This window comes from Danio rerio, chromosome 25 (assembly GCF_052040795.2).
Source record: "Danio rerio strain M-AB ecotype USA chromosome 25, GRCz13ab, whole genome shotgun sequence".
Lineage (NCBI taxonomy): Eukaryota > Metazoa > Chordata > Actinopteri > Cypriniformes > Danionidae > Danio > Danio rerio.
In genome coordinates this window covers 31,391,412-31,417,334 of record NC_141045.1, presented here as the reverse complement: position 1 = coordinate 31,417,334, position 25,923 = coordinate 31,391,412, and the positions used below count along the sequence as shown (strand labels likewise).

Here is a 25,923-nt window from a genome sequence, read left to right as displayed (position 1 = left end):
GACAGTACACACTGAAATGAACATTTCCTCACCAATTATTCACACTCAAGTGGTTCTGAACTTATGGCTTTCTTGCTTGTGTTGAGCATAAAACAAGATATTGTGAAGAATGTTGGAAAAGCAAAATAATCTTTGTTTCCGTCCACCTATTTTATGTACATTTTGCAATATCACATTAAAGAAATGCCCAAATGTGCATAAACAAATGTATACACACACAAGTGAGTATGGAACACTTTTTATTCAATAAGAAAAAAAATGAACAAACAACATTGTAAGCAGATTTACAGAATAAATTACAGCTTGGACAGAAAAAAATGTGGTGATTTAAATGAGAGTTGGGATGAAATATCTGAAAAAACATGTCATTCCTAAATCTGTCTCGTGTCTTAAAGACACCAGGTTTATTGCATTGTGCATGATTTGTATAATTTTTTTTTTTTTTTCGCATTTATGCAAATGTGTTTTTACATACACATTATACACGGTACACACACACATATTATGTCACAACAAACCTTTGACCTGTAAATAATTTTTGCCTAGGACTAAGATAAATAAATAAATAAGGGTTGTCAAAAGTATTCGGTTTGGTACTGAAATTTAAAAAAAAATGTCCATTTCTCACTAACATTTGAGCTCTGTTGGGCTGTGTTTGCACTTGGGTAACAGTAGACCTTCACAGCCAATCACTGTCATTTCTGTTGAGCATGTGAACAAAATAGCCTGTCAGCTGTGTTTAAAGGCTAGTTTATACTTTTGCGTCAAGCACACGCTATAGTGTGGCACAGCCTTTAGTGTTGCATAGTGCTCGCCGTGGCAGACGCCGACTCGAACCTCACAATAAATGTGACTACATATGGCCACAATGCGTAGAGCAGGCTCTGTGATTGTTCGGCTCTGTAGCTGTGCCGTGTGTGGGTGGAGCTGAGAGCGTTGAGCCCGATGGAGTGAGTGTTTACAAGTGTCGAGTACCATGAAGGAACTCAAGATGTTTTGTGTTTACCCAACCGCCAACCTCCCGCTCTCCCTTGTGAAGCAAATACGGAAGTAACTGAAACTGCAATTTATCAAAAATTTCGCTAGTCCTGGCTCCAAAAGGAGCAAATTTCAATGCACGCCACTGTTTAAATGGCCAACTTTACAGCAGAAAAAAAAGGTGTTTAAAGCCTGGTACAATGCAATTTTGGTTCAAATACCTGATATAACCCTTCATGACAACTGTGAGGGGGTGAATTTTTTTTTAACTCATCCGTTTTCTTTATACTAGGTTATATTAAGTCTGCATAATTAAGGGCGTGGCCACTTGAGTGACAGCTAGGTCTCACTGGTCATCGTCACATCACCTCAGCTGATTCCGGCTGATTAGCCGCTGAACTCTGCATATACATCGTATTTTTGTGTTGTTTTCTGTGGCTTTACACAGTCAGTTGCCATTTGGAATTATTTCTTACAATTATCAGATGATATGGCATGCTGTGTGCACTTAAATGCTGTGTGCACTCCATTTCCCACGTGAGTGAAATTAAATACTTATTTAATATCTCTATAAATAATGTATTTGCTTTATTTAAGATAATTTATAATGTGTTTTTAGACCTGTAAAGCACTCCAGAATCTGACAGATTGATTAGCTGAGGCTTTATAACCGTCATCTGAAACGTTGTCATACAATGTTAGTCCGATTTCACCCTTGCATTTACTAACACAGACTATATTTAAAGTGTTTGGATGTAATTCGCGTTTTCCTCCTGTAGAAAAACGACATAAGAACAAATTTTAGTGGCTCAATGTATTACAAAAGTTTTTTTAAAAGTCTAAACACTTTTTGATATAGTATACAGCCAGGCACATATGGTCAGAACAGAAACATGTCGCAGATAATGAAGTATTAAGTGTTTTTCCCATAAAAAGCCTGTCTAAGCAAAATGCTAGTAGGCGTCTGTAGCTCCGCCTCTTTTCCCTTGCTTGGTATCCCCCGAATGATGCTATGAAGCGCGAACATTTGACGACGGTTGACCACGCCTACTAGTAGCTTCTTTTGCTGTGTTCACACCAGACGCGGAACGTGCGGATAAATCGCGTGTAAATAGCCACGTGAACATTTGAGTTTACTCGCTTCATTCGCGTGTCAAACCCCGCTTCATTCGTGTGTCATTCACTTCAGAACAGACGCGGATTCGTGTGATGGGCAGGTCTTCTGTCTGCCCGAAGACTCTAGCTTCATAGCTAAATGGCTAACATGGATTTTAAGAAGAAAATAACAGTGCTTTTATGAAGACTGATAAACAGCGTTGATACGTTTAGGGTCGTGTCTGAGTCCACTACATCCTTTCAGAGGTGCATCCAGCTCTGTGAGCTCATGAACTCCTCCAGAAACTTAACCTGGATGACGGAGGCTTTCAGCGGTGCTTCTGACTGAGCCAAGCCGAGTTTGATGAACTGTTGTCGGTGAAGGCTGGAGGATTTCCCTCGGAACACCAACAACAAGTTCTACGTCACAATCACGCCCTCACAAGAGCAAGCTTCTGATTGGTTAACGCCGCACAAATGTACGCTGAAGTTCAGATTTTCAAATTCGACAGATCAAACGCGCAAAACGCTTAATTCGCCCCGCACCATTCGTGCAATTTGCGTCATTCGCGCTGCGCCATTCGTGCGTATCGCGCCGCAGGATGTCTATTCGTGCGTTTGCATTGACTTAACATGTAAATCACTCGCGCTTGATGCGCGTTCCACGTCTGGTGTGAACGCAGCATTATGGGTAATAATAGAAACCTGTGGGTGACCTTACGGATATGCGTTTACCCTATGATTAAAGTCGTTGCACATCTGCCTCGTCTCTTCTCGTCTCCGAGCAAGTTTTAGCTACTTCTACATTAAGGTAGCTTTCAAAACAAAACACTCGTGAAAAAAAGCAACACAGAGGAACATAAAAATCTCACTGCCAGCTAGTGTTTCGGAAGTGTTATTGCAGAACACAAACAGCACTTTTACTTCTAACAATCATAATATATATGTATATGTTTGAAAACTGGAACATCACATATAACATTTGCGAATAAAGTATAATACCTATCCAATTACTATCCAATGAGAATAAAATTGTCACTATCTAGCAAACATTTAATAACAACTCGACCTTGTCGTCTGTCTACAAAAATACCTCTCTTGCTTTCTTTGCCATCACGGTCATTGTTCAACCGGCGTTTTTTGACTAACAATAACCAAATGCCGAGCGAGACACATGCTTCCTGTTTATAATAGAATGCCCATGCCCAGAGTGCACGAATGGTCACGTGATATACGTTTTTGGTTGCGTAGTGTGGACGGAGATATGTTCAGAAACGCTAGTGTAGACGCGGATTGTTTTTGATCTAAAACGCCTTTTTTTTATAATTATTTTTTAGGGGTTTTCACCTTTATTGATAGGACAGTAGAGATATAGAGACAGGAAAGTGTGGGGAGCAGAGATAGGGGAAGGATCAGTAAAGGACCTTGAGACTGGAATCGAACTCGTGTCGCTGCGAGCACCTTGGTGCTATTTTTCGACACACTAACCACTAGGCTATTGGCGCCAACTAAAACGCCGTTTTAAAACTAAAACGCACTAGTGTAAACGGGGCCTTAGATGCATGCGACTTTAGAATGAACAAAAATAACATTTCAGATATTTTATAATGTAGTTGGTTGGCTGGTTACTCCCAAAAATGCTATCTCACCTCACTCATTTTTATCATTGAATTTTAATGCACATGCAGGAATTTAATCTGTAAATCCAATGTATTTTTATGCACATTTGGGCATTTCTTTAATGTGATATTGCAAAATGCATATAAAATTGATGGATGGAGACATAGTTAATGTTTTATTTTCCATCATTCTTCATAAAATCTTGTTCTGTGTTCAACACAAACCATAAGTTTAGAACCACTTGAGTGTGAGTAATAGGTAAGGAAATGTTCATTTTGGTGTGAACTGTCCCTTTAAATTAATAGCGACACGCCAAGCCTGAGATTCCACGTAATCCGTCTCTAACGCAATTTGAATCCACAAGCGCTGGTGGTTTTTCCATCTCCCTCAAGGTTATACAGTAGACGCTCATTGACTTGACACATCACAATAGCACACAGCATGGTCCGCCCAGCACCGCCGATTCCCTGCCGGGTTCTCGCTCTCTCAGGCCCAGCTGGTGTGTGTTTGCTGTAAACTGCCGGCCTGCAGATCCCCTTCTCTTCCCCAGCTGTGATTCACTTAGCATATTAAAGAGCGCAATGGTGGATGAGTCCTGTAAAACTGCTTTATTGCCGCTCTGCCTTTTTCCTTTCAGACTGTGTGTAAATGAATACTGGAGCCGCGGCAGATCACTTGTAATCGAGCGCAGGGCCTTGTGCACAGGGGGACTATTAGATTTTATAACTGTTTTGTGGTCACGGCCCTTGGGTAACAAAGGTGACGCTCTGCTAAAAGCCATTGCCTTCACGCATACGAGCTAGATGGATTGCTTTTGGATTAATAATAGAGATTTAGCAGTGTATATCGCTATAAATATTATGGATTTTAAATGTATTTTTTCATGTTTGAATGTTTTGCAGTGTTTTCATTCGTTCGTTTATTCATTCATGAGAGAAAATACTTATCTGTTTATCATTTATCTTGTTATAACACAAATCATTTAACTCAGTGGTTCTCAAACTTTTTTCACCAAGTACCACCTTAGAAAAAAATTGTCTCTCCAAGTACCACCATAATGACCAGTATTAAAAAAATTGCGCCGTAGGCCTAATTAAGCAGCTACAGCTGTGCAGAGTTTGAAAACGAGGCAGATTAATTCCTATTATTAAGAATATGTATAATTGTCAGTCACTTTAAACATTTTAAATAGTCTGAACATTAACTGTTTGCAGGTAAAAAAAAAAAAAAAAAAAAAAATATATATATATATATATATATATATATATATATATATATATATATATATATATATATATAAAGTAAAAGGAAAACTGCTGTATTTAAATCTAAAGTATTCATAGGAGCCTATTCGCCTATTCATCAAAAGCTGGAAATGTTGCTTGGACCTCATAAATATAGGCTATATGGCATATTTATACACTTTCAGACAAATCTTGAAATATATGTTAAATGTTCATATGACAGGGTTCATACAGGCACAGCCTAATGAAAATCAAGAAATTTTAAGCACTTTTTCCAGCAGCTATTTTTTTGTTTTCAAGACTGACATGCTATGTATTGAAGATGTATGTATTGAAGATGTATTGAAATGTATTCTCAGCAACCCATAAAATATTGCATAGGAATTGATACAAATAAAAACAATTATTATTATTATTAATCATATATTAATAATATAATAAACCTGCACTAAATGCTTATGAAATATTTTTGTACTCAAGTAAAAATACTATTACACTGCTAAAATAACACACATTTTAGTAAATACAACTAATATTAGGTAAAAGTACAAAGTACTCTTAATAAGTACTAGTTGGTTACTTTTGAAAAAAACAAAATCAGATTTTCATTATGAAATCACTTTTAAGTGTAAACCTGATTGAATGGTTTAATTGCTTAAATCCCAAAGCTATATGTAAAGGAATTTGCACAAACAAAGAAAGTATAGTCAATTTTTCCTTTCATGACAATTAATATTTTTCAATAGCACTGGTAAAACTACCAAATAATCTTTAAGGCCATAGAGACACTTTTTGCCCATTTTTAAAACAATATTTTCAACCTTTGAAAGGTTTATTTAGTATATGATGAAAAGATTTAAATTTAGCCTTTTATTTACATATTTTACACTATTTTTCTTTACAATATGGCAAATTTGTTTCTTAAATAGCTGTACATCACATGTAGATTTTATTTTACACTTGATCTTAAACTTAAATACAAACTTTACAAAAAACACAAGTACACTTTCAGTAAAAAATAAAACAAATGACTTTATTTTACTTGAGGTATTTGAAATATGACAACAATACATTTATCAAAGCAGTGCTTTAAGAGCCTTATTGTTATTTTTAAATAAACAATTAGCAACAAGGGATTGCTTTGACCTGTAATGCTTTAAGACAGATCAGAATACAGCTAAATGTATAAATCACACAAATACCTCATCCAGAAACATTTCCAGCATAATTATTTTGTCGTAAAGAAATAAAAAAAGTTCCACCTTTGCTAAAAGTAAGTTTCACTTTACAATACAGCCAAATAAGACCATTAGCATTGTCATCGATCATGCATCAATCTAATTCTAAATACTTGATAACTTTGAATACTTTTGACTAAATTTAGTCAAGTAACAAAGACAAATAATGTCTACTTTAATAGTGAACAGATCGCGATTGTGTTCAATCTGAGCACACAGGCGATCATGACAGGACTTGCAGTTCATTTGAAAAAAAGCTTATTTAAGAGCTCGCATATCTGTTTTAGTGATTTGCGTACATGAATGCGCTCTCTCGTGTTAAAATAAAGCACTCGCCACATTTCCAGAAATGAGTAATTGCGCAATACCTCTATTCCCGCGCCGCCATTCAGACAGTATAGAGGAGTGACAGGTCAGAGGCGAGTCGACTCGCTGTTGGAGAGCGAAACGTGTATGTAGATCATCAAATAGGCAGGAAATATGTCCGCGGTTTAATCACTCTGCAAGACATCTCGATAGTGAAAACATCCGAGAAGCATTATTCCAACAAAACATTTGTTTTTAAGTTGTTTTTTCTGTCTCTGCGACTCAGAAAGCCTTTGTCCCGCCCTTACGTTTCACGCAAAAACACACACACACAAAAAAAGGTCGACTGTGATTGGCCAGTTTTCATGTCAGTCAAATCACGCTTCAGAATCACTTCGGAAACTGATTTTCAGCAGCTTATGACAAATTGCACTAAAATAAACATTCTAAGCACAGCGCTGTGATCGTACGCTTCACAAAAATGCCAAAGCTGATCACATCGATAATATAGTTCACATCAAAGGATTAAAAATGTTAATTGTTTATTTAATTATTTGGCGATTCCTCCGCGTACCACTAGGAGGAAGCCCGCGTACCACTAGTGGTACGCGTACCACAGTTTGAGAACCACTGATTTAACTCATTCAAATTTTTCTCAATTCTTTTTACAGTTTGTACAAATTTAAGTGGATTAAACATAAAACAATTTAGTTGTCACAAAAAACCTTGAATTTAGTTTTCAACTCATTTTAAATAAGTAGTTTATACATGCAGCAAAGGTCATTTGAGTGTAGCTTTTGTTCTCTGTTATTATTATTATAAGGTTTAGGGCTGTACGGTATGTAGTTTCCACATCGATATCGCAATATACACAGGATCTACAATGTCGAACCAGCATTATAATTGACCAGTAGCCACATTTAAAAAAACACTCATGATTTGTGGAGTTTAACCATAAAGTTAGGAAAACCTTTATTATTTGTGTTGTTTATCTTTTAAAATCTTCATGCAAAAGAAATGTGTCTAATTTTAAGACAGAAAAATTGTAATGGCATAATTGAGTACACCTCGTTTTGAAAATAAATATTTTTATCCATTTCTCAGTAAATATAGGCAATGTTGATCTGGTTGATTGTGGTGCATTTAAACAAAACAGATGTATTAAAAAGAAATATTTATTACAATATTATTTTAGTTAAATTTCAGCGGAAATTTTCATGCCTATTGATGATGATAATAATAAACATTTTAGTTATTTATTTATTACAAGATTGTATAAAGCCTTGACATAGACCATTACTTTATATATTTCTCTGGGTTTACCTATGCGAGTGACTGTTGTTTATCAACTGATATTGGTTATGTAATAAATATTCAATTATTCATGCATTTTCATGCATTTTCTTTCTCTCTATTTGAAGGTTCAAAGGAAAACGCATCAATCTATTATAATGTTGAATGAGTTTATTTAAAACTCATTCATCAAATATTAAATGTAATTGTGATAGCTAAATTTGTTTCATATATGAATAACTCTTGTTGCTGTTTTCAGTCAAAGTTTTAATAAAAACTTTCTGACAATAATAATAACTAATAATAATTAGAATTATAAAATGTTGAAGTAATTGTCAGGTTTTCTCTGGAGCTTCTGTCCACTTACCTCTATCCATTAGATGTGTTCACGTTAGCCCTTAATGTTAGTAAGAGGAAGACCCTTGGAGATCAAAGGTTAACGCTAAAGGAGACATGTGCCACATGAAGACAGGAGCCTGTTTGTGGATCTTGACTCTCGACACCCAACAAGTCACTTTCTAGCCTGTCTCTTCAAACACTGACACTCAGTGACATCCTCTCCTGTCACTTTATTTGCTAATGATGTTGCTTTCTTTTTTTGCAGAATGGAAATTCAAGTTGGAACGAAGAAGGCGATGGTGGGAGAAGCCGAGGTGAGGCTTCCAGAGACTTTGCCAAGGTAAACATTACTTCTAAAGCTGCTGTTTAGTTATTACACATTCATCATTGACCCACTAACACAGTTTCGCTTGGTTATTTAACTTTACAGAAGCGTGTGAAAGAACCACTCATTTTTTGATTAGACAACTTTTTTCATAATTCATTTCAGTGTGGTTTCAAGAAAACAAATGATCAAATGTAATACAGTGAAATGTTTTTACAACTGGAAAAACTTTTTTTAATTGTATTTAAAGTGTAATTGATAACCAAAGCTGAATTGTAAGCATGTATTACTTTTATTCTTCAGTATCACCAGACTCTTGAGCTGGGGAAGACGTTGTAATATGGTAATCTGATGCCATTGTTACGCAAATATTTTTTATCATTAGATGCGTTTCCATCCAATGATGCAAATTAGACTTATGCGCAAAACTGTAATATTGCATAAAATGTTTGCGTTTGCATACAATAAGTCAAAGAAAACAAAATTGTTACTTTTTGATAAACTTAATTATTTAATATTCTCCAGAACTTGAATGTAAAATAAAATACATTGTAAAATAACTAGTGGTGGGCAGTTTTTGGCATTAACGTGCTGTGTTAACGCAAGACTCTTATTGGGCGATTAAAAAAAAAAACCGTTAATCCATTCTCAAAATTTAGTTGGGAGCTGGGTCTATTCTACGCAAGCTATGATGACTTTCACCTTGATAACGTGGATGTATACATGGCCGAATTGCCCTGTAGGGGGCGAGAACGAGTCTTCGAACCTGTGTATTTCTACTGTGAACAATCAAAACAATCAAACATGACATGCTAACATGGATGCAGTTCACTAAAGTGAATCTAATTAATGGTAGCTAAAAAAGTAAAACATATACAAATAAAATGGACTGGGTGCTTTTTAAAACGAATGACGGTGAATGAAAGTCAAACCGATGAGCCGTCTGAAAAAAATCTGCCCTTCTGGATCAAATCAGCAGGATGCCCAACTGGATCTTTCACTTCTAAAACTCTCCTGGCTACTTTTACATGGACATCCATAATCTAGTTATTCGCCTTAATAGACAATAATATAATTAAGGTGTTTACGTGAAGTGCATGAGCGGCCCAACTAATCTATAACAATGTGTGGATCTTAACGGAAAATATGGCGAAAAGTCCTACATGACGGTTATAGTTTGAATGCGGTGTTTACTTCAATAATGCCACTAATATATGCATACTCCAAGTCATAATTCCATTTCTGTTTAGTTCAGTTATGACTTTAGTCGGATAAAGGTAATCAAAAATCACTGTTTCGAGTTTATGTAGGCCTACAGTTCAAAATTCATGTTTAACTAAATAAACAGTTAGTAAACACAAGTACATCTTATTGAACATCATTTATTCTTATCACCAATTATAATAGTAGATCAGTTTTTCAAGCAGTTTGTGATGCATTTTGGAAACAGGAGATGAGCCCTTGGTCTAATACGCCACGTGGCTTGAGAAATCCATTCTCAAAAACTTACTTTTAGTAATTATTTGGGTAGGACACATATTCAAAATGCCTTCGGCAGAATTCAAATGAGCCATATTAATCTAGATTAATTCCAGGATTACAATGAGATTAATCTAGATTTTAAAAAATTATCTATGACCAGATAAAAAATATGCAAAAACATTAATTTCTGGAAAAAAAGTCAGTATTAAATCATTATTCCTCTTATTTGCACAAAAGAAAACACATTTGATTTTTCTTAAATGTTGTTTTCTGATTTTAATTATTGATTCATGTTCTGATTGTGATCTGATCTAATCATAATTATTTGCAATAACCATCATAATTCCAGTGCAGTTCACATTTTGCAGACCCAGACTTATGTTATCTGTCGTGCTATGTTAAGGGCTGCAAAATCAATAATATATAAATATAAAATGATAATTATCGATAATGGAATTTATTGTTATTGATTAGTTGGGCTGCTCGTGTGATTGAGGAGTGCAACATAATTAGACTTGAACTGTATTGTTTTGTCAAGTAATTTTCATTTAAAAAATTCACCATTCATTAGTCGACACGGGAAGATAATCATTTTCAAGGTATGCTGTGGTTTGGAAAAGTCAAAGTATTAAAACCGCCAAAATGTTCTGCTATACCTTTCCTAAGGTATGTGTAAGATTTTTTTATTTACATTTTTTTTAGAACAACAGTATCTCCAGCAGAAAAGATTTCCAAAGATGCAGTTTTAAATTGTAAAGAAATCTGTTTTTGAAACATACGAAGATAGCAGAAGAAGATTCATTTAAATTATTTAGCCTGAGATGTTTACTGCTCCAAAATATTTAAAATGTTTCTAAAAATAAAATATATGGTGTTCAAAAGGGAATTTTGTTTTTTTTGTTTTTTACCTAGATATTTAAAAAGACATATTTTATAGCAGTTATCACAATACTGTGAAATCGTGATATTTTTATCCAAGGTTATCAAACTGTCAGAGTCGTATACCAACCCATGCATATTCATAAGGAATATTGTTAAATTCACAAATTCCAATAAATGAGTATTCCAATACTTATTTTCATGGACATAATTATTATAGATGTTTTGTTTAACCCCCACTCAACTAAAGATTCTATGCTATTGTTTACATTTTTTGTGTGTGATGACACCTAAAGGGCCGTGAAATGTGTTTCAGTGTTCAAGTTTTTGAAAACAATACTTTTGTCATCTTGTTTGTATAAATGTCGACCTTTATCATCATGTAAAATGAACCCCTTATTTATTTCTAATAAAAATCTCCCTTGAGTTTGTTTACTAGAATACGGATTGATTGACTTGTTAATTTCACAAATTTTACTCATTTTTAGTCTGTTTTTAAGTCATACAGACCAAAACGTAATGCCGCATTGACACATTTATTAGTATTGTATGAATAAAAATAAAAAAAAACGAACACTCTTCACTTTATTTTTGCTGGTTTTTGTTTCTCTGAATGATTCTTTTACTTTCATAAGTTAACTAAGTTTCAGCTAAGATTGGAAAAGTTTTGTGTTTTGTTAGTTCATTCACACAACAGTTTTGTGGAACTGAAAGTGTTATCTTTTGAAAAATGGTTTCACAGTTTTTGAAAGCTATTCTGTTGTTTTTCTTAACGGGCATAGTTGTGTATGTGCATATATATGTCGAACTTTGCATTTTTAAATGCTTCATTATGTAAACACACCCTAAATTTACTTGCAATAAAAATTTTCAGAATGAAGCAGAAGAAACCCCCAAATATTCTACCCTTCTGCCTCAACCCAGTACTGGAAACCCCCAGCATGCATTTATGTACATGTATATTAGGGCTGTCAAAAGTATTGAGAGTTTGGTACCAATCGCTACTAAAATAAATAAAAAATTGCTAATTACTAGCTAATATTTAAGCATGTTTTTAAACAATCCTGACTGGCAAATGTGTTCACGTGATTTGTTTGCAGTTGGTGAACAGCAGTGAAGTGTGGTGAACCTAAGACCAATCACAGTCATTTCTGTTGAACACAATAGCCAATCAGCGGTGTTTAAGACTGTTCAAAAGTGCTCAAACGTTATCAAGAAATAGACGTTATTAAATTTTTAGTACTGATTGGTATTGAGCTCCATACTTCTCACAATATGTATGTTTATTCTATATATGAATGTGTAAATATACATGCATGCATACATCTACATTGCAAAACCAGAATATCGCATGAAACATTTGTGAATAAAGCATAATTTCTATCAATAAAAATCTTCATTTCACAAGTTATTAAGCTGATTGATTGATTGATTGATTGATTGATTGATTGATTGATTTAATTATGTTTCAGTCTGTTTTTAAATAAACACAATTCTTTGTCAAACATAATGTTGCATTGACAAATTAATCAGATTATATAATTTCATTATACAATTAAATATCTGATCTAAATGCAATTTTTTTTATTTTATCATGAATACTGTAATAATAATAGTTTTATCTACAAAATGGCTGACGTAAAGAAGCCTCCGTAAGGTAAACCAATTAATTGTTCACAAATTTAATTTTCAGCTTTACGAACTGGACAATGACCCGAAACGAAAGGAGTTCCTCGATGACCTCTTCGCTTACATGCAGAAACGAGGTAGGAAAGGCTCTTTTAATGCACTTTCTAACACAAGTCCCCCATACAAATAATTTAGCTTCTCTCTTTGGCGACTAGCAATTTCATCGGACACCTACACCTAGCATGGAAACGGCCCCCTTAGTTAAGTGGAATCATATGTCCCTGGTCTCAGATTAGCATACTGTGACAGAAAGATGGGCCTGACGGCGTCATCCGACTAAGACTAAGCTCTCAGCGACACAGCTTGACGGTGCTATTAACCCCATACCCCGGGTTTAAACTCAACCAGATGGAGATCTGTTTGTGTTGGTCTACCATCAAACCCCCAGTAACCACCTACCAGTTTGCGTAAGTGGGGCTGTCAGCTGAGGATTGGTAATGGCCGGGGGATGGGAAAAGTGTGATTTTGCCAAATGTCCATCATGGAGGTCCTCTCAGACATGATTAATGATGTTTTTTTTTTTTGACTGATGGAGTGTGTGAAATGGACTTCTGTGGGTGACGGTTGTGTGTTATTAAGAAAGTGTTTCAGCGTGTGCCTGCGCTGCTCCTCTTGTCATTCGTTTTGCATCTCGAAACGCAAATATATCTGCCGTAACCGAGACATTCAGATCAGTGGCTGACACAAGTAGCTGGTTTTGTGCAGATTGTGACCTTGTTTTAAGTTTGACAACTTTGAGAAGCGACCAGACCTTTCTGGTTTTGTTGATTCAGATGTCTGGTGTTGCTCTGAAGAGTCTCTGAGGTTGAATGAGAGTTACCTAGCCCTGATAACCAGTTTATTTTAGTGGTCGACAATAGGGCTGCACGATACAGGAAAAATCTGACAGATTTTGCTGTTCTGAGAGATATATATATGGCGATTTATAATTTTCCTACATGGCTTGAAATCCTTTATTTGTGAACTTATAATTTTAGTTTGACTAGAATTCCTTAGGGGAGTGCATATGCATAAATATAAGAAACAGACACAGATGAATACAATAAAGAAAAAGATACAAATGAAATAAACTGTTTTATTGTTTTCTGAGGAGTCAATCTGTATTCAGATGTACTATAATTGAATAATCACATGTAAAATAATACTGCATAGTCTTTATTTTATTAATAATATCAATAAAATGGATCCTTATTAAAGTTACTAAGGGTACAATTTCTCAAAAATGCATCCAAATGATGAATTATAATCTAGACTCAACATTGCAGATTCTGCGACGTGACTATTGCGAATGATCACATTGCCATATTGATGCTAAAACAATATATATTGTGCAGCTCTAGTCAACATTTATTTATTTATGCCTGAATGAGTGAATGGATGATTGGCAACAACTTAGAAGATCAAGGTAATAATAAAACCCAAGCTATTTTATTTCTACATTTAGGTAAGTGATGGTTTATTGGTCTAGGTTTATCGGTGAATAAAATTGTTCTTTTTTTGTAATTTTATTAATAAGAAAATTAGTCAATATAAGAATATTAAAGTAATAATTAAATAAGTAATAGGTTTTTTTCACATGACATCATTAATAACGCGTGAAATTCGGATGGAAAGCTGGTAGTGATTGTTCTACATAGGAATCGCTATCAGAACATCAAAATGGTTCTGTTTTATGTTGTTTATAATAGTTTAAATTACCCCAAAAAAAGAAATGCTGAACAGCTTTTATAGACTTTCAAAAGTTTTTGCTCAAAGAGGGAAGTTCAAGAAAAACCTGAAAAAACCAAACTAAAACTGACTAAAAACCAAAAGGCTGCGTGTAGTAAACATTTTTTCAATACATCCTTATGTACAAACTTTTTTGAATGTGATAATTCGTTTGACAGCACCAATAAAGATTATATACAGGCCTAACTATGTATATAAATATGTTAATGTGTTAAAAATCAGATACAATCACCACATCACTTATACAAAATTCAGAAGAATATAAATCAGGGCTCGAAATTTACCTTTTTGCTTTGTAGCACTGGTGCTTCTAACTTCAAACAATTTAGGCGCACCCACCAAGAATTGTGCGAACTGGTACTACAAGTTTTATATATACAGATATATTGCTTTTAAAATCAACACTAATTAAAACAAACAAATATCTGCATGCGCTTGTCACTTTAGTTGGTTTCTAAAACAAAATCTGTCTTATTTTCATTTTCTCATATCCGGACCTTTACATTTTTGCTGCTGTAGCTCCCTGTCATTAACTAATCCATTTACGGGAAGTTCAAGAGCAGTGGGCCAATCAGAAGAGCTTGAAGGCGGGACAGGCATTACAGGATTTGTTTACTGCAGCAAGTTGACAACTGTTTTGGAACATTCCACTGGAGCACTTTTTAGTGCTTTTAGGTGCAAAGATCCATTCTGTGTGAATGTCTCCTAAATCCGCGCATGCGGTAAACATTTTGCCGTGAAAACATGTTGCATAGCTCCCAAATATACGTCGCATAAATAAAATTTCGGCCACTTGTGACCAAAATGGGTCGCAATTTCCAGCCCTGTAAATAACGTATCCTGCTATGTAATCGCTGTAATGAAATCTCTGTCTTGTTTTGCAATAATCCAAGTCTTTACTGGCGTTTAGGCAGAATAAACAACCGTAAGGTTAACATCGAGATGTGCAGCTGTAGTGAATGTTTGTTGAAGGTAAATTAAGTTTATAATTAAGTTTATCAACCGAACAAAAAAGAAATGGAACCCTTGCAACAAAACTAGATGGTTATTATACTAAAATAACTAATAATGTAAACCATGCGTCCATGCTTTTGTATGCTTTCATCTGTTTTTTTGTGATACCTTGAAGATGTGGAAAAACTACAGTAATTTTATAATAAACATGATTTTTGAACGACATAGTAAAGTGTATAATGTGTACAACTCTGTTAATGAGTGCTGCAGAATACTGTAGCATAGTAAACAAATAAACTTCAGTAAATAATGTAACATCAGTGTAAACTGTTGGTGCAGTGTGATGGTGTATATAGTGTGTATTCCAAAGAGAACTGAAACCATTGTATTTATTACTACAGTGTGTGTTGCACAGCAACAATATAATTACTACGACTTTCAAATGCTTTCAAACGCTATAGTGTTTACTATAATATTTGTTCATGTGATTTATAATTTAAGTTCAGTAAAAACTCAGCCCTCTTTATGATGTAAGGATCATGCCCAACATATTACTTCTTTGAAAATATGGTAAAAATCACAAAAATACAGACCTTCCTCTGTCTTACATTTTAGTTTTTTACTTCCTGCCCTTCATATGAATTTCGCTCTTCATCAGAACCACATGATTAAAAACAACTGTGAAGATTACTGAAAATGGGTGCACCTTGGTTGAAATAAAAAAAGAAACCTTTTTTCTAAATAAATTGGGCAAACTGCACACACACAAACAAACAAATTAATTTTTTATTTTTACTTTAATTATTTTGATGTACAGAATAGGTTTCTTGAGGAAGTTTTATGTTTGATAGAATATTCCAGATTTAATTTAAGTTAAGCTCAATTTACAGCATTTAATATAGTATTTTGCTTTTTATATACCAAAATTGTAAAGGGCATGATTTTTTTATTTTTATTTTTTGGGGGGGGAAGCCTGGAACATTTCAAAAGAAACATTAATAAAATATGTTAATATTTAGAAATTTATTTCCTTGCCGTGACATGATACTTAAAGTTCTAAAATAATTCTGAAAAGGACTGAAAGAATGACGCAGCTCAAAAGATAAACATAAAAAGTAACCGAAATAAGGATGTAAATCATAACTTTTTTTTTATTTTGACTTGGCATAACTTTTGACGGAGCTTCAGATCCATTGAACCCATAATATTCCTAAACATGCAACACCCATTTTATCCATATAGTTTTATGCCATATCCATATATTATGCTTTGATCTTTCTAACTTTACACACACCTATAAAAGTCAGCCTCTGCCCTGTGTATTGTCCACATTAAAGCCCTTGAAACTTGATAAGACGGGAGGAGAACAGAAGCAGTGGCTGCAGGGGAGTTTTGTGGGGATGTTCTCTCTTTCTTTCTCTGTGTGTGTGTGTGTGTGTGTGTGTGTGTGTGTGTGTGTGTGTGTGTGTGTGTGTGTGTGTGTGTGTGTGTGTGTGTGTGTGTGTGTGTGTGTGTGTGTGTGTGTGTTGATTGGAGGGAGGGGGGGGGGGACCTCTTGCTCGGGGCCTGAGGGGATCAGATAGAGGGTGGGTGAGGTGGATTAAGGGGCCCCTGTCCCTCTCCTGAAGATTAATGAGACCCTAAAACTCAGGGCCCCACCTTTGATATCAGAAGAATGACAGACAGTAGAAAAGCAAAGACAATGGAGTGACTGCTGAATAACAGCGGGACGGGGAGGGGATTGCATGGATGAGAGGAAATGATGACAAGATGAGTAGAGAAAGAGAGGGGGGTGTAATGTTGGAATGCTGGAAAAACAGATATCCAAGTTGAGCGATTAAAGAGTTTGTTGTATGAAAAAGTATATAAAAATAAGCCACAAATAAGAGTTTTGATGTATTTGTTTATAGAGCAGTGTAAAGCTGATTATCTAATTCTAGTATTATGAGTCTTATGTTAAAGTCCCTCTGAAATCAATATTGAAGTTGTTGTTGGTTTTTTTGGCTATTTGTGTTTGTTTGGTTATTTATTATTGAATATATATTATTTATTAAATATGTTTGCTCAATGACTAAATTTGCATTTAGAAGATATAAGCGTTAAAAACCTGACTCCAAACTCCAAAATGGATTGTTTTTTGATACATAGGCTGCTCGTTACATCTTCTGACCAATCAAATACTCTCTTGTTTCTGAAGTATTGAAGCAGCTGAAGTCGACCATTTAATCATTGATTTATTGAACAATTCTGTGAACCACCCTACACACACACACAAAGCGCATCAGATGCATCACAATCACAAAAATGTATCAGACCCATTTGAATTGCATTGAATGCTGTATTTTGAAGCAGAGAATCGGTTAGAGTAGGTTTGTTGCCAACTATTTTGAATACAAAGTAGCTAAGCTCTGGTTGGTCGCTAGATGATGGCATACTTAGATTTGCATATACTGACTGACATCAGGTCCTGTTTGTATTATGTTTTAATAACCCTTTAACTGTCCCACCAACAACAACAAAAAGATATAGGATTGCATTTCTTAACTCCCTAATGTTGCCATCTAACACTTTAACACATCCCATAATTTCTAAGATATCAACCAATTGGTGGAGGTTGATATATCGGTTTATGGTAAAAGCACTGGAATTAATGCAAATACTTTGAAAAAAATATATAAAAATATAAAGTGGAAGACCAATTTATTTAAAAACAATCAAAGTTAAACTTTTTTAAATAGTAAATTGTTTGTTTTTTAAGGTATGCCACAAACTCAGATCCTCATTTACCATGTTTTCTTGTGTGTTTGTTTTTACAATAAAAAACAAAGCAATTTTTTTTTTTTTTTGGTAAACCAATAATGCTGTGTAGTGTAAACCATTATTTAAAACATTAATTCTTTAAATGACTTTAACAGTCATTATTTAAAAGTTTGGTAGAGCAGGCAGTTAAAGGGATAAAGTAACTGTTTGTCATTTAATTTTGTTGTTGTTTGAGATAGGGCTGCATGATATTGGAATAAATTGACATTATGATATTTAGTTTTTTATATTGCGATTTAAAGGAACTATTTTGTAAAAAAAATAATAATTTTACAGTAATAGTGAGAGCCTCTGCAAATATATAATGAAGCATAAATATAAATAAACAAGCATATAAACAAGCATAAGTAATTACAGAACAAAGTTGCAAATTAAGTAATGCCTTATGATTTCTGGAGTGTAACAGTATTGGGGTACAGAAAAGAAATCAAATCAAATGTAAAATAACACTTTATACAAGAGTCAAAATTTGATCTACATTGTTCTAAAACTATTGAATGACACCCATTCATGATCCACTACTGCAGCCTTCATTGCAAAAATAGCTAAATGCAATTAATCTTTGTTAAAGCTACAAATTTTCTAATTTCTTTTGGCCAAATGGATTACATTTGCTCAATCTTACATAGTCTTTCACTCAATCAGGGTTAAACTTTGCATGCATTTTCTGGTTAATGATAATCCCAACTCGACATTGCAGATCTTGTGATGCGACTCTTGCAGAGCCACACATTGCAAATTTGATTCAGAAACAAATTGTGCAGGCCTAGTTTGAATACAGTACAACAGTGTATATAGAATGCTGTGCATTTACAGTATAGCCTCTCGTATGTAGGGATGCAACGATTAAACGGTTTCACTACTAACCGTGCTTTAATTAATTGTAAAAGCTTCTCAACACCACGTTCATGCACGGAACAAAACTGCTACAACTAAACAAAGTTATGTTAACTGTGCGCTAGTTTGAAGATCCGAGCTTGTACACACAGGCGAATAATACCCACCCACAGTGGTAGTGAACTAGTAGTGTTTTGAAATTAATGAATGCATAATAATCGTGATAACCATGGAATTAGGATTATTCCTCAGACTTTAATCTTACAACCAAAATTTATAATCGTTGCATCCCTGCTCAAATGTAATAAAATCAAACAAGTTCAAAAACTGGTATCTCATTAAAGCTTTGAGTTTTTTAGCAGATGTTTTGAGCTTTTGTAAGTAATGTAAGCTTAAGACATCAATAAATGTCCAAATTAAACAGTTTATATTTAAAACAAAGGAGAATCAGATCTGTCAACAGATCACCAATGTATCTGCTCCTAGATGGATCCTCTGATAAACCTCTGATCAAGTACACATGTGGCAACGCCTCCAAAAACTAACTAATACAAAATTTTACTAAGCTGCTCGAAATGCTAGAATTCTCGTAAAGTACACACTGTTAGCCATTAGCAAAACAAGATCTCAGGTAATCCAATTCTCATAAAGATCGTTCAAAATCTCACTAAACATTAACAAGAGCAGCACAAGTTTAACTGATAAATCAGGATAAACCGGGAGAAAACTAGAAAATAGCACTCGCAAACAAATCAAGCGGATCAATCAAACAAACAGTCCGGCCGACACAAGTGAGGAGATTGGCAGGCCAAGCGCTCCTCCAGAACAGCGCAAGCGCACCGGTTTTATACTGCGCGGACCCGATCCTTATTGGCGCGCCGATTTAGTGACAAAGGTGAATGACAGCTCACCCGACCAATGGTAGCACACCTGAAACAGGATAGGACCACAACGAGAGAGAGAGAGAGAGAGAGAGAGAGAAGAGCGCAGAGCAGAAAACAACAAAAATACTACAAAACATACGTGAAACGTAACAACTAACATCGGAATACACAACGTATTTGAATTTGTACGATCTGATTCTTATAATTTTGTACGATTTGCTCATCACCCAATGACGGTTAGGGGTGGGGCTGGGTGCCACGCCTCCTTTTTAAATCATACATTTTCGCACGACTGAACTCGTACGAATTTGTACGAATTAGCCACTAAACTGACAAAACGTAAAATACTTGTGTTTCCTCGTGAGATCAGTCTGCAATACAGTATTGATTTGTAATCTAAACATTTTATTAAAGAAGACAGACCTCAAACGTGCCGATTTTGTAACTGCATGCAGTTCACTAGAAGCATTTGACCCAGGCTACTGGAAAATTAAAAGTCCTTCTGCATATAACCCCATTGACTATTTCTTTTAAAAGGAGAAGGGGATACTCCGTCCAATCATATCTTCATGTTTCAGTTGAAAGAGCATCACATCAAACAAAGCTGTGCATTTCAAGGCTTTTCAGGGATCATTATCACTAAGTTAATCATTACCATGCAGCATAAAGTGACATATTTAGGCAACTGCAGTAGGAATAAAGGCGTCGATATTCAGCAGATGCTTAAAGGTATTAAGACCCATGATGTTAGGGAAATAATACAATTCATTTGACAAGTTGTAGCCAATTAGTATAACCAATTGCTTAACAAATTGTGTGCTGTATTCAATTTATGTGACTGTAGAAATGTTTTCTACATTTTTACATCAAGATGATCTGTCAACTAGTTCCAATCTGAAGTAAGTTTTAAAAGAGATTTTTTTCTGAATGAGTGTTACAGTTATCGTTTAGCAAATGCATTTTTTTCAGCATTTTGTTGTCAGTTTGCAATTGTTTTTAGGTCTTATATAGTATTCAATTATATATTTTTTTATTATATTGTAATATTTTTTTTCTGCTAAAAATGTATTTGTTTATTAGTAATTGTCATCACTTGAAATTAAAATTTGATTTAAAATAATGTATTTAATGCAATTGATTTCTTGGTAGTCCATTACAAGTGTGTTAGGTTGATGTTCATGAATGCAATATCAGCTAACAATTGCACCTTTCACACAGTGATGGTGGTAAATATCCAGAAAATTTCTGGGATGACTTTACCTGTAAATTAAAAAAAACACTGTTCACACAGGTAAAGACGTTCCGGAATTTATCCAGAAAAAAACATTCACACATCTATTCCAAAATAAATTTAACATCATTAACCAGAAATTACCTCTTAATGGCTGCCCTTGTATTTTTAAACATAGGTGTCGGACTTTTGTTTTAGGTTTCACTTTTATTTAAAGCTTTAGCATTCATGCAGCTGCTTTTGTCCCAGAGACATCCAAAGGCAGAAGCGCGAACCACAGTGTTTACACATTTGAATGCATTTCAATTCACAAATTCTGTGGATAGATCAATATTGTCAAACTCTGTCAAACTCCTTTACCTGCACATGTTAAGCAACTGAAGCAGAGGTTAAAGGTAAACAAACAGCGGTTTATCATAGGCACATATATTTTATTTTCCTTAACAGCGCAGATGTGAATGCATCTGAATGTTCTGATTGACTGGACCAGATGTCTCACGTCAGCGCATTTTAAACGTGAACCGTCAATTTTCCTCTTGTGTTCACACAGTGCAGCATTCTGGCGTATTACTTGTAACTTCTCTTTCTGGAAAATTACCTTAACGAATTTACCAATATTTTTAAAAAGGGCCTGTTCACACATGATCCCTTTTTGGAAAATTCGTGGTAATTATCTGGAAAGTTCTGTATGTGTGAAAGTGGCTAAAAGTAATTTAATATCACACCACGCTGTATTATATAATATCACCCATTTATTGGTTATTTTTAATAAAAAGTTAAATTTATCTATCAGATAAATAGGATTGGGTACCAAAATGCGGTATCTTTGGAACCGGTATGAATTTCGGTGCCTAATTCTGGTGCCACTGGTGCTGCGACAAGAACGTAAAACAGGTCGCACACCTGAAGCACCGCTCGGCGACGCATAGCAGCGCACCACGCAGTGCCATACATTTTAGAATTCGCAAGTTGGTGGCTGTCCGCGGCGCCCAGACACTGTTCATATTTCTGCTGCACCACAGAGTGCCATCTTATTAGTTTCATTTTAAATAACATGCGAATGTGCGCGTCTGGTGCACATTCTGGTGCACATGTGCGCGCCGTACCACGACTCTGAACGGCGCATCTGATGTGTGATGCCTTTAAGAAGCATCAAGCACCATCCAAGGCACACATAAGTATGTGTTGTCACACCATCTCTAAATATTTAATTCTAAACTGCTTTGAGGGATACGGATGTCAGCGATGTCAGGCATTTGTTCTTGTTGCTTATAGAAGGCTAAGACTCCCTTCATCAAGTCATTATCGCATTCATCTAATTTGCTTAAACTAAGCATTCTAAAGTATGGCCATATTTTACAAGCAAGGATTCTGACACACCAACATGCAGCAGATGCTTTACAAAAGTTGCGTGTAAGGCTGGAAAAGGGTCAAACTTATGAAATGTGAGGGCTCATGGAATCAACTTAAAGGGCACCTAGGTTGCCCCTTTTTTCAGATTTAATATAAGTCCTTTGCGTCTCTAGTTTCAGATCAAAATACCCATCAGATTTTTCATTATACCTTTTACAAGATGCTGTTTTATACTGATTTCCAGCAGGGGGTGGTTTTGTCGTACTGCGCCTTTAAGCCGAGTTCTGCCCGCCTACTATTTCTACATGCCTCCTCCCTCAGCTGTGTCAGACAACAGACAGACTTAAAGGAAGAAGGTCTCACGTAGCGTTTGTGAGATACTACAGTAAGAACTAACCTTTACTAATCAGTATTGTGAAGTTGCATTGAGTCACACACAATATTGTTACGAAGTTAACGCGCGCACACACACACACACACACACACACACACACACGCAGGCAGGCAGACAGACAGAGCGCGCTTAGCTTAGTTAAGGCTAACCTCAAGTACTGTGTGGATATCTGTTATGCTAATGTACAAAATAAACCTGATTTAACTTCCACAAACCGGGATTGAAGCGTCTTCTTTTATAATTGTTTTGACACGCGGCTGTGCTGATGAAGTAAAGCTGAAGTAAAGCGCTGTAATTAATTACACACATATTCTGTTTTAAAACACTTTAAACATGTGAAACTTACTCTTAATCACATTTGATGATGATTGCTGATCCTAGCAAACAGAACAGACCTTTTATTCCCGGTTGCTTTGCGTATGTCTGTCTGGTCTTGTTGACATATACACGTGACTACCGGAACATGTTAATGCGCGCAGCTGTCAATCAATTCGGTGGGCGGGGGGATCGCACACCTACGTAATGGTGCGATCGATTTGAAAACACCTCCAATTGGCCGACCCTTTTTTATGTAGTTAAATTGAAAAAAAAAAAGGACTGGGTGTGTTCATATCGCCCCAGTATGACGGTCTATACACTATACCAACACACAGATCTGTCCAAACAGCTTGAAAAGTAGATTTTTTACCATAGGTGCCCTTTAAAGATGAGGAATGGAATTGTGACATCATCTGGCACTTTCTGTGAGTATGTTTACATGCACACTAATACTCTGATTTTATTATGATTAAGACAATACTCTGATCAAGAGTCTACTATGTAAACAATGATTTTTGATTATCTTAAAGGACCACAGACACAAACTGCAGAGGAAACATTAATGGGTTGGTAACGCATTGACGGTGATGGATGTATATGCTTTAACATGTAAATGTGAATCTTGAATGTAACATTCAAAAAGCAACTGAATCATATTATTGTCTTATTCAGATTTAGGCAAATCATTAGATCACGGATGTCCTTGTACAAGTAGTCACAAGCCCCAAACCCAGAAAAAATTCCCTGATTTTGATGACAGCCTTTTCACAGGTTAGTAGGAAGCTAATGCAATTTTAATAGCACAATGCAAATCTTGCATTCATGCTAACAAACATATAGAAAAATATTAATACAATTCAAATATCTAAAATATGAATTGATGTATACTTAAAACTTATTATGAATATATATATATATATATATATATATATATATATATATATATATATATATATATATATATATATATATATATATATATATATTTATTTATTTATTTATTTATTTATATTCTTCAATTATAATGATTTAAATATATACTTTTTTGGCAAATAATTTTCTGGTTCAGGCACCGTTTTGGCACCAGTACCGTTTAAATAAAAATTTGATTTGGCACCGGTATCAAAATAATCCCAAACGATACCCAACATTCACATTCAAACGTGTGTGTGTGTGTTTATTAAATACTGTATATCTTGAAAATATTCTACTTTGACATGCTACATTTGACTACATTTTTCTGTTTTATATGTCAAAATGTTGCATTAAACCTATGTGAATTCAAGTGGTGAAAACCTAAACACAGGAAAATGAAATAAAAATGTAGGTGAAAATCATGAAAAAAACTGGTTATGGCTGGCAATTAAAAAAATAAAAGAAAAGGAAAAAAGTTAATACAAAATAAAATACAGAAGTACCTATCAAAAAACAAAAGCGTTTAGTCCAATATATTTTTGAATATCTCAAATTGACTACTTTGTGTTCCAGTAAGCAATGACCGGATTTATTCAACACTAATTGAAGATGCTTGCCGTCAAGTGATCCTGGTAAAAATTATTTAACTGACTCATTTAGTTGCAGTCATAGTTTTCAAATATTCGTTGGAAACAAAGAGCAGCTTTGAATTACGTCTGAGCATGTGTCGCCCTTTTTGAGTTTATCGCTGACATACCGAACAGCTGCAATAGAAGTGCTGCTCAGTTTCCTCCAGTCAGCAGGGTGGAGGTTATATATGTGTGTGCGCATCTATTGTGTGACTTTATAATAAGTGTGGCATGTCCTGTTTGCAGCGTTTGTCTTGTCACTCCTGAGACTTGTTACTCTCCTCAAGCATGTTTATGACATCCTGGTTTTGAAGTGGGCTGCTCTTCTTTCTTTTTTTTTTTCTTTCCCCACCCGAGCGCCTCCGCCCTTTTATGACCACCGACTACAGATTTATCTCAAAGTCAGGAAGACCACCCCCCCCTAAAAAAGCCTTTCCTTATCCCTTTCTTTTTGCGTCAATGTTCACTGTCCTCCAGGGGAACGTAGGTTTGCATTGAATCCTCATTTTGCTGGTTTTTATGGCTTTGTGGTATAGAGACGCAGCCCTTCTGAACCAGTAAACATGGTGAAGTCTCAATCAAACGCGCTAAATCAAACATGACAGCACATTTGTGCTTGTGCAGCTTTAAATTCTGTTGAATTACGAGCCAGTAATGTTTTTAAAAGATGGCTATTCTGCTCACAGAGGCTAACAAAAACACTAGGGCTGTGTGATATTGAAGACGCCTGAATAATAATGTGAAATAATTATAGATGGGCATAGATAAATTTTTTTTATCTAGATTAATCTCTGTAATCCTGGAATTAATCTAGATTAAAATGGCTCATTTGAATTCTGCTGAAGGCATTTAGATTATGTGAGCTACCCAAATAATGACTAAAAGTAAGTCTTTGAGAACAGGTCTCTCAAGCCAGGTGACGCATTCGACCAGGAGCCTATCTCCTGTTTTCAAAATACATCAAAAACTGCTTAAGAAACTGTTGTATTATGAAAAGGGGTGTAAGGATACTCAAAAGACACGGTCCTGTTTGTTTCATGGTTTTGGAGCCACGGTTCGGTTTCTGTTTGCTGTGCGGTAAGGGTTGATGTCATCTTAACAACAATGCTAAGGAACAATAGATTCACTCAGTAACAAGAACAACTAAACTTTTTCTGTATTAACTTTGCCATTACATTTTTAGTACAGTCAGGATAAACACAAGTAAACAACAAAAATTAAATAAATACCTCCAATATAAACTAGTCAGAAAAAAACAACTCTCTTTAGTGCAGGCATGATCAGTAAACTAAGATTAAATAAATAACTGCAGTGTAGACTAGTGAAAGATCTTCATCAAACACCATAATGTCCATATTCTCAGGTAAGAGCC

General features: G+C 35.1%; 1 protein-coding gene across 2 annotated transcripts in view; it reads left to right on the top strand.

Annotated features, from left to right (window-relative positions):
• arid3b (AT-rich interaction domain 3B) overlaps positions 1 to 25,923 on the top strand; it is an 84,617-nt gene that overhangs the window by 24,950 nt on the left and 33,744 nt on the right. For both annotated transcript variants that reach the window (NM_001083002.3, XM_087311097.1), the window contains 2 exon segments: positions 8,379 to 8,453; positions 12,493 to 12,565. In NM_001083002.3, the coding sequence (NP_001076471.2) occupies positions 8,379 to 8,453; positions 12,493 to 12,565 (148 nt within the window).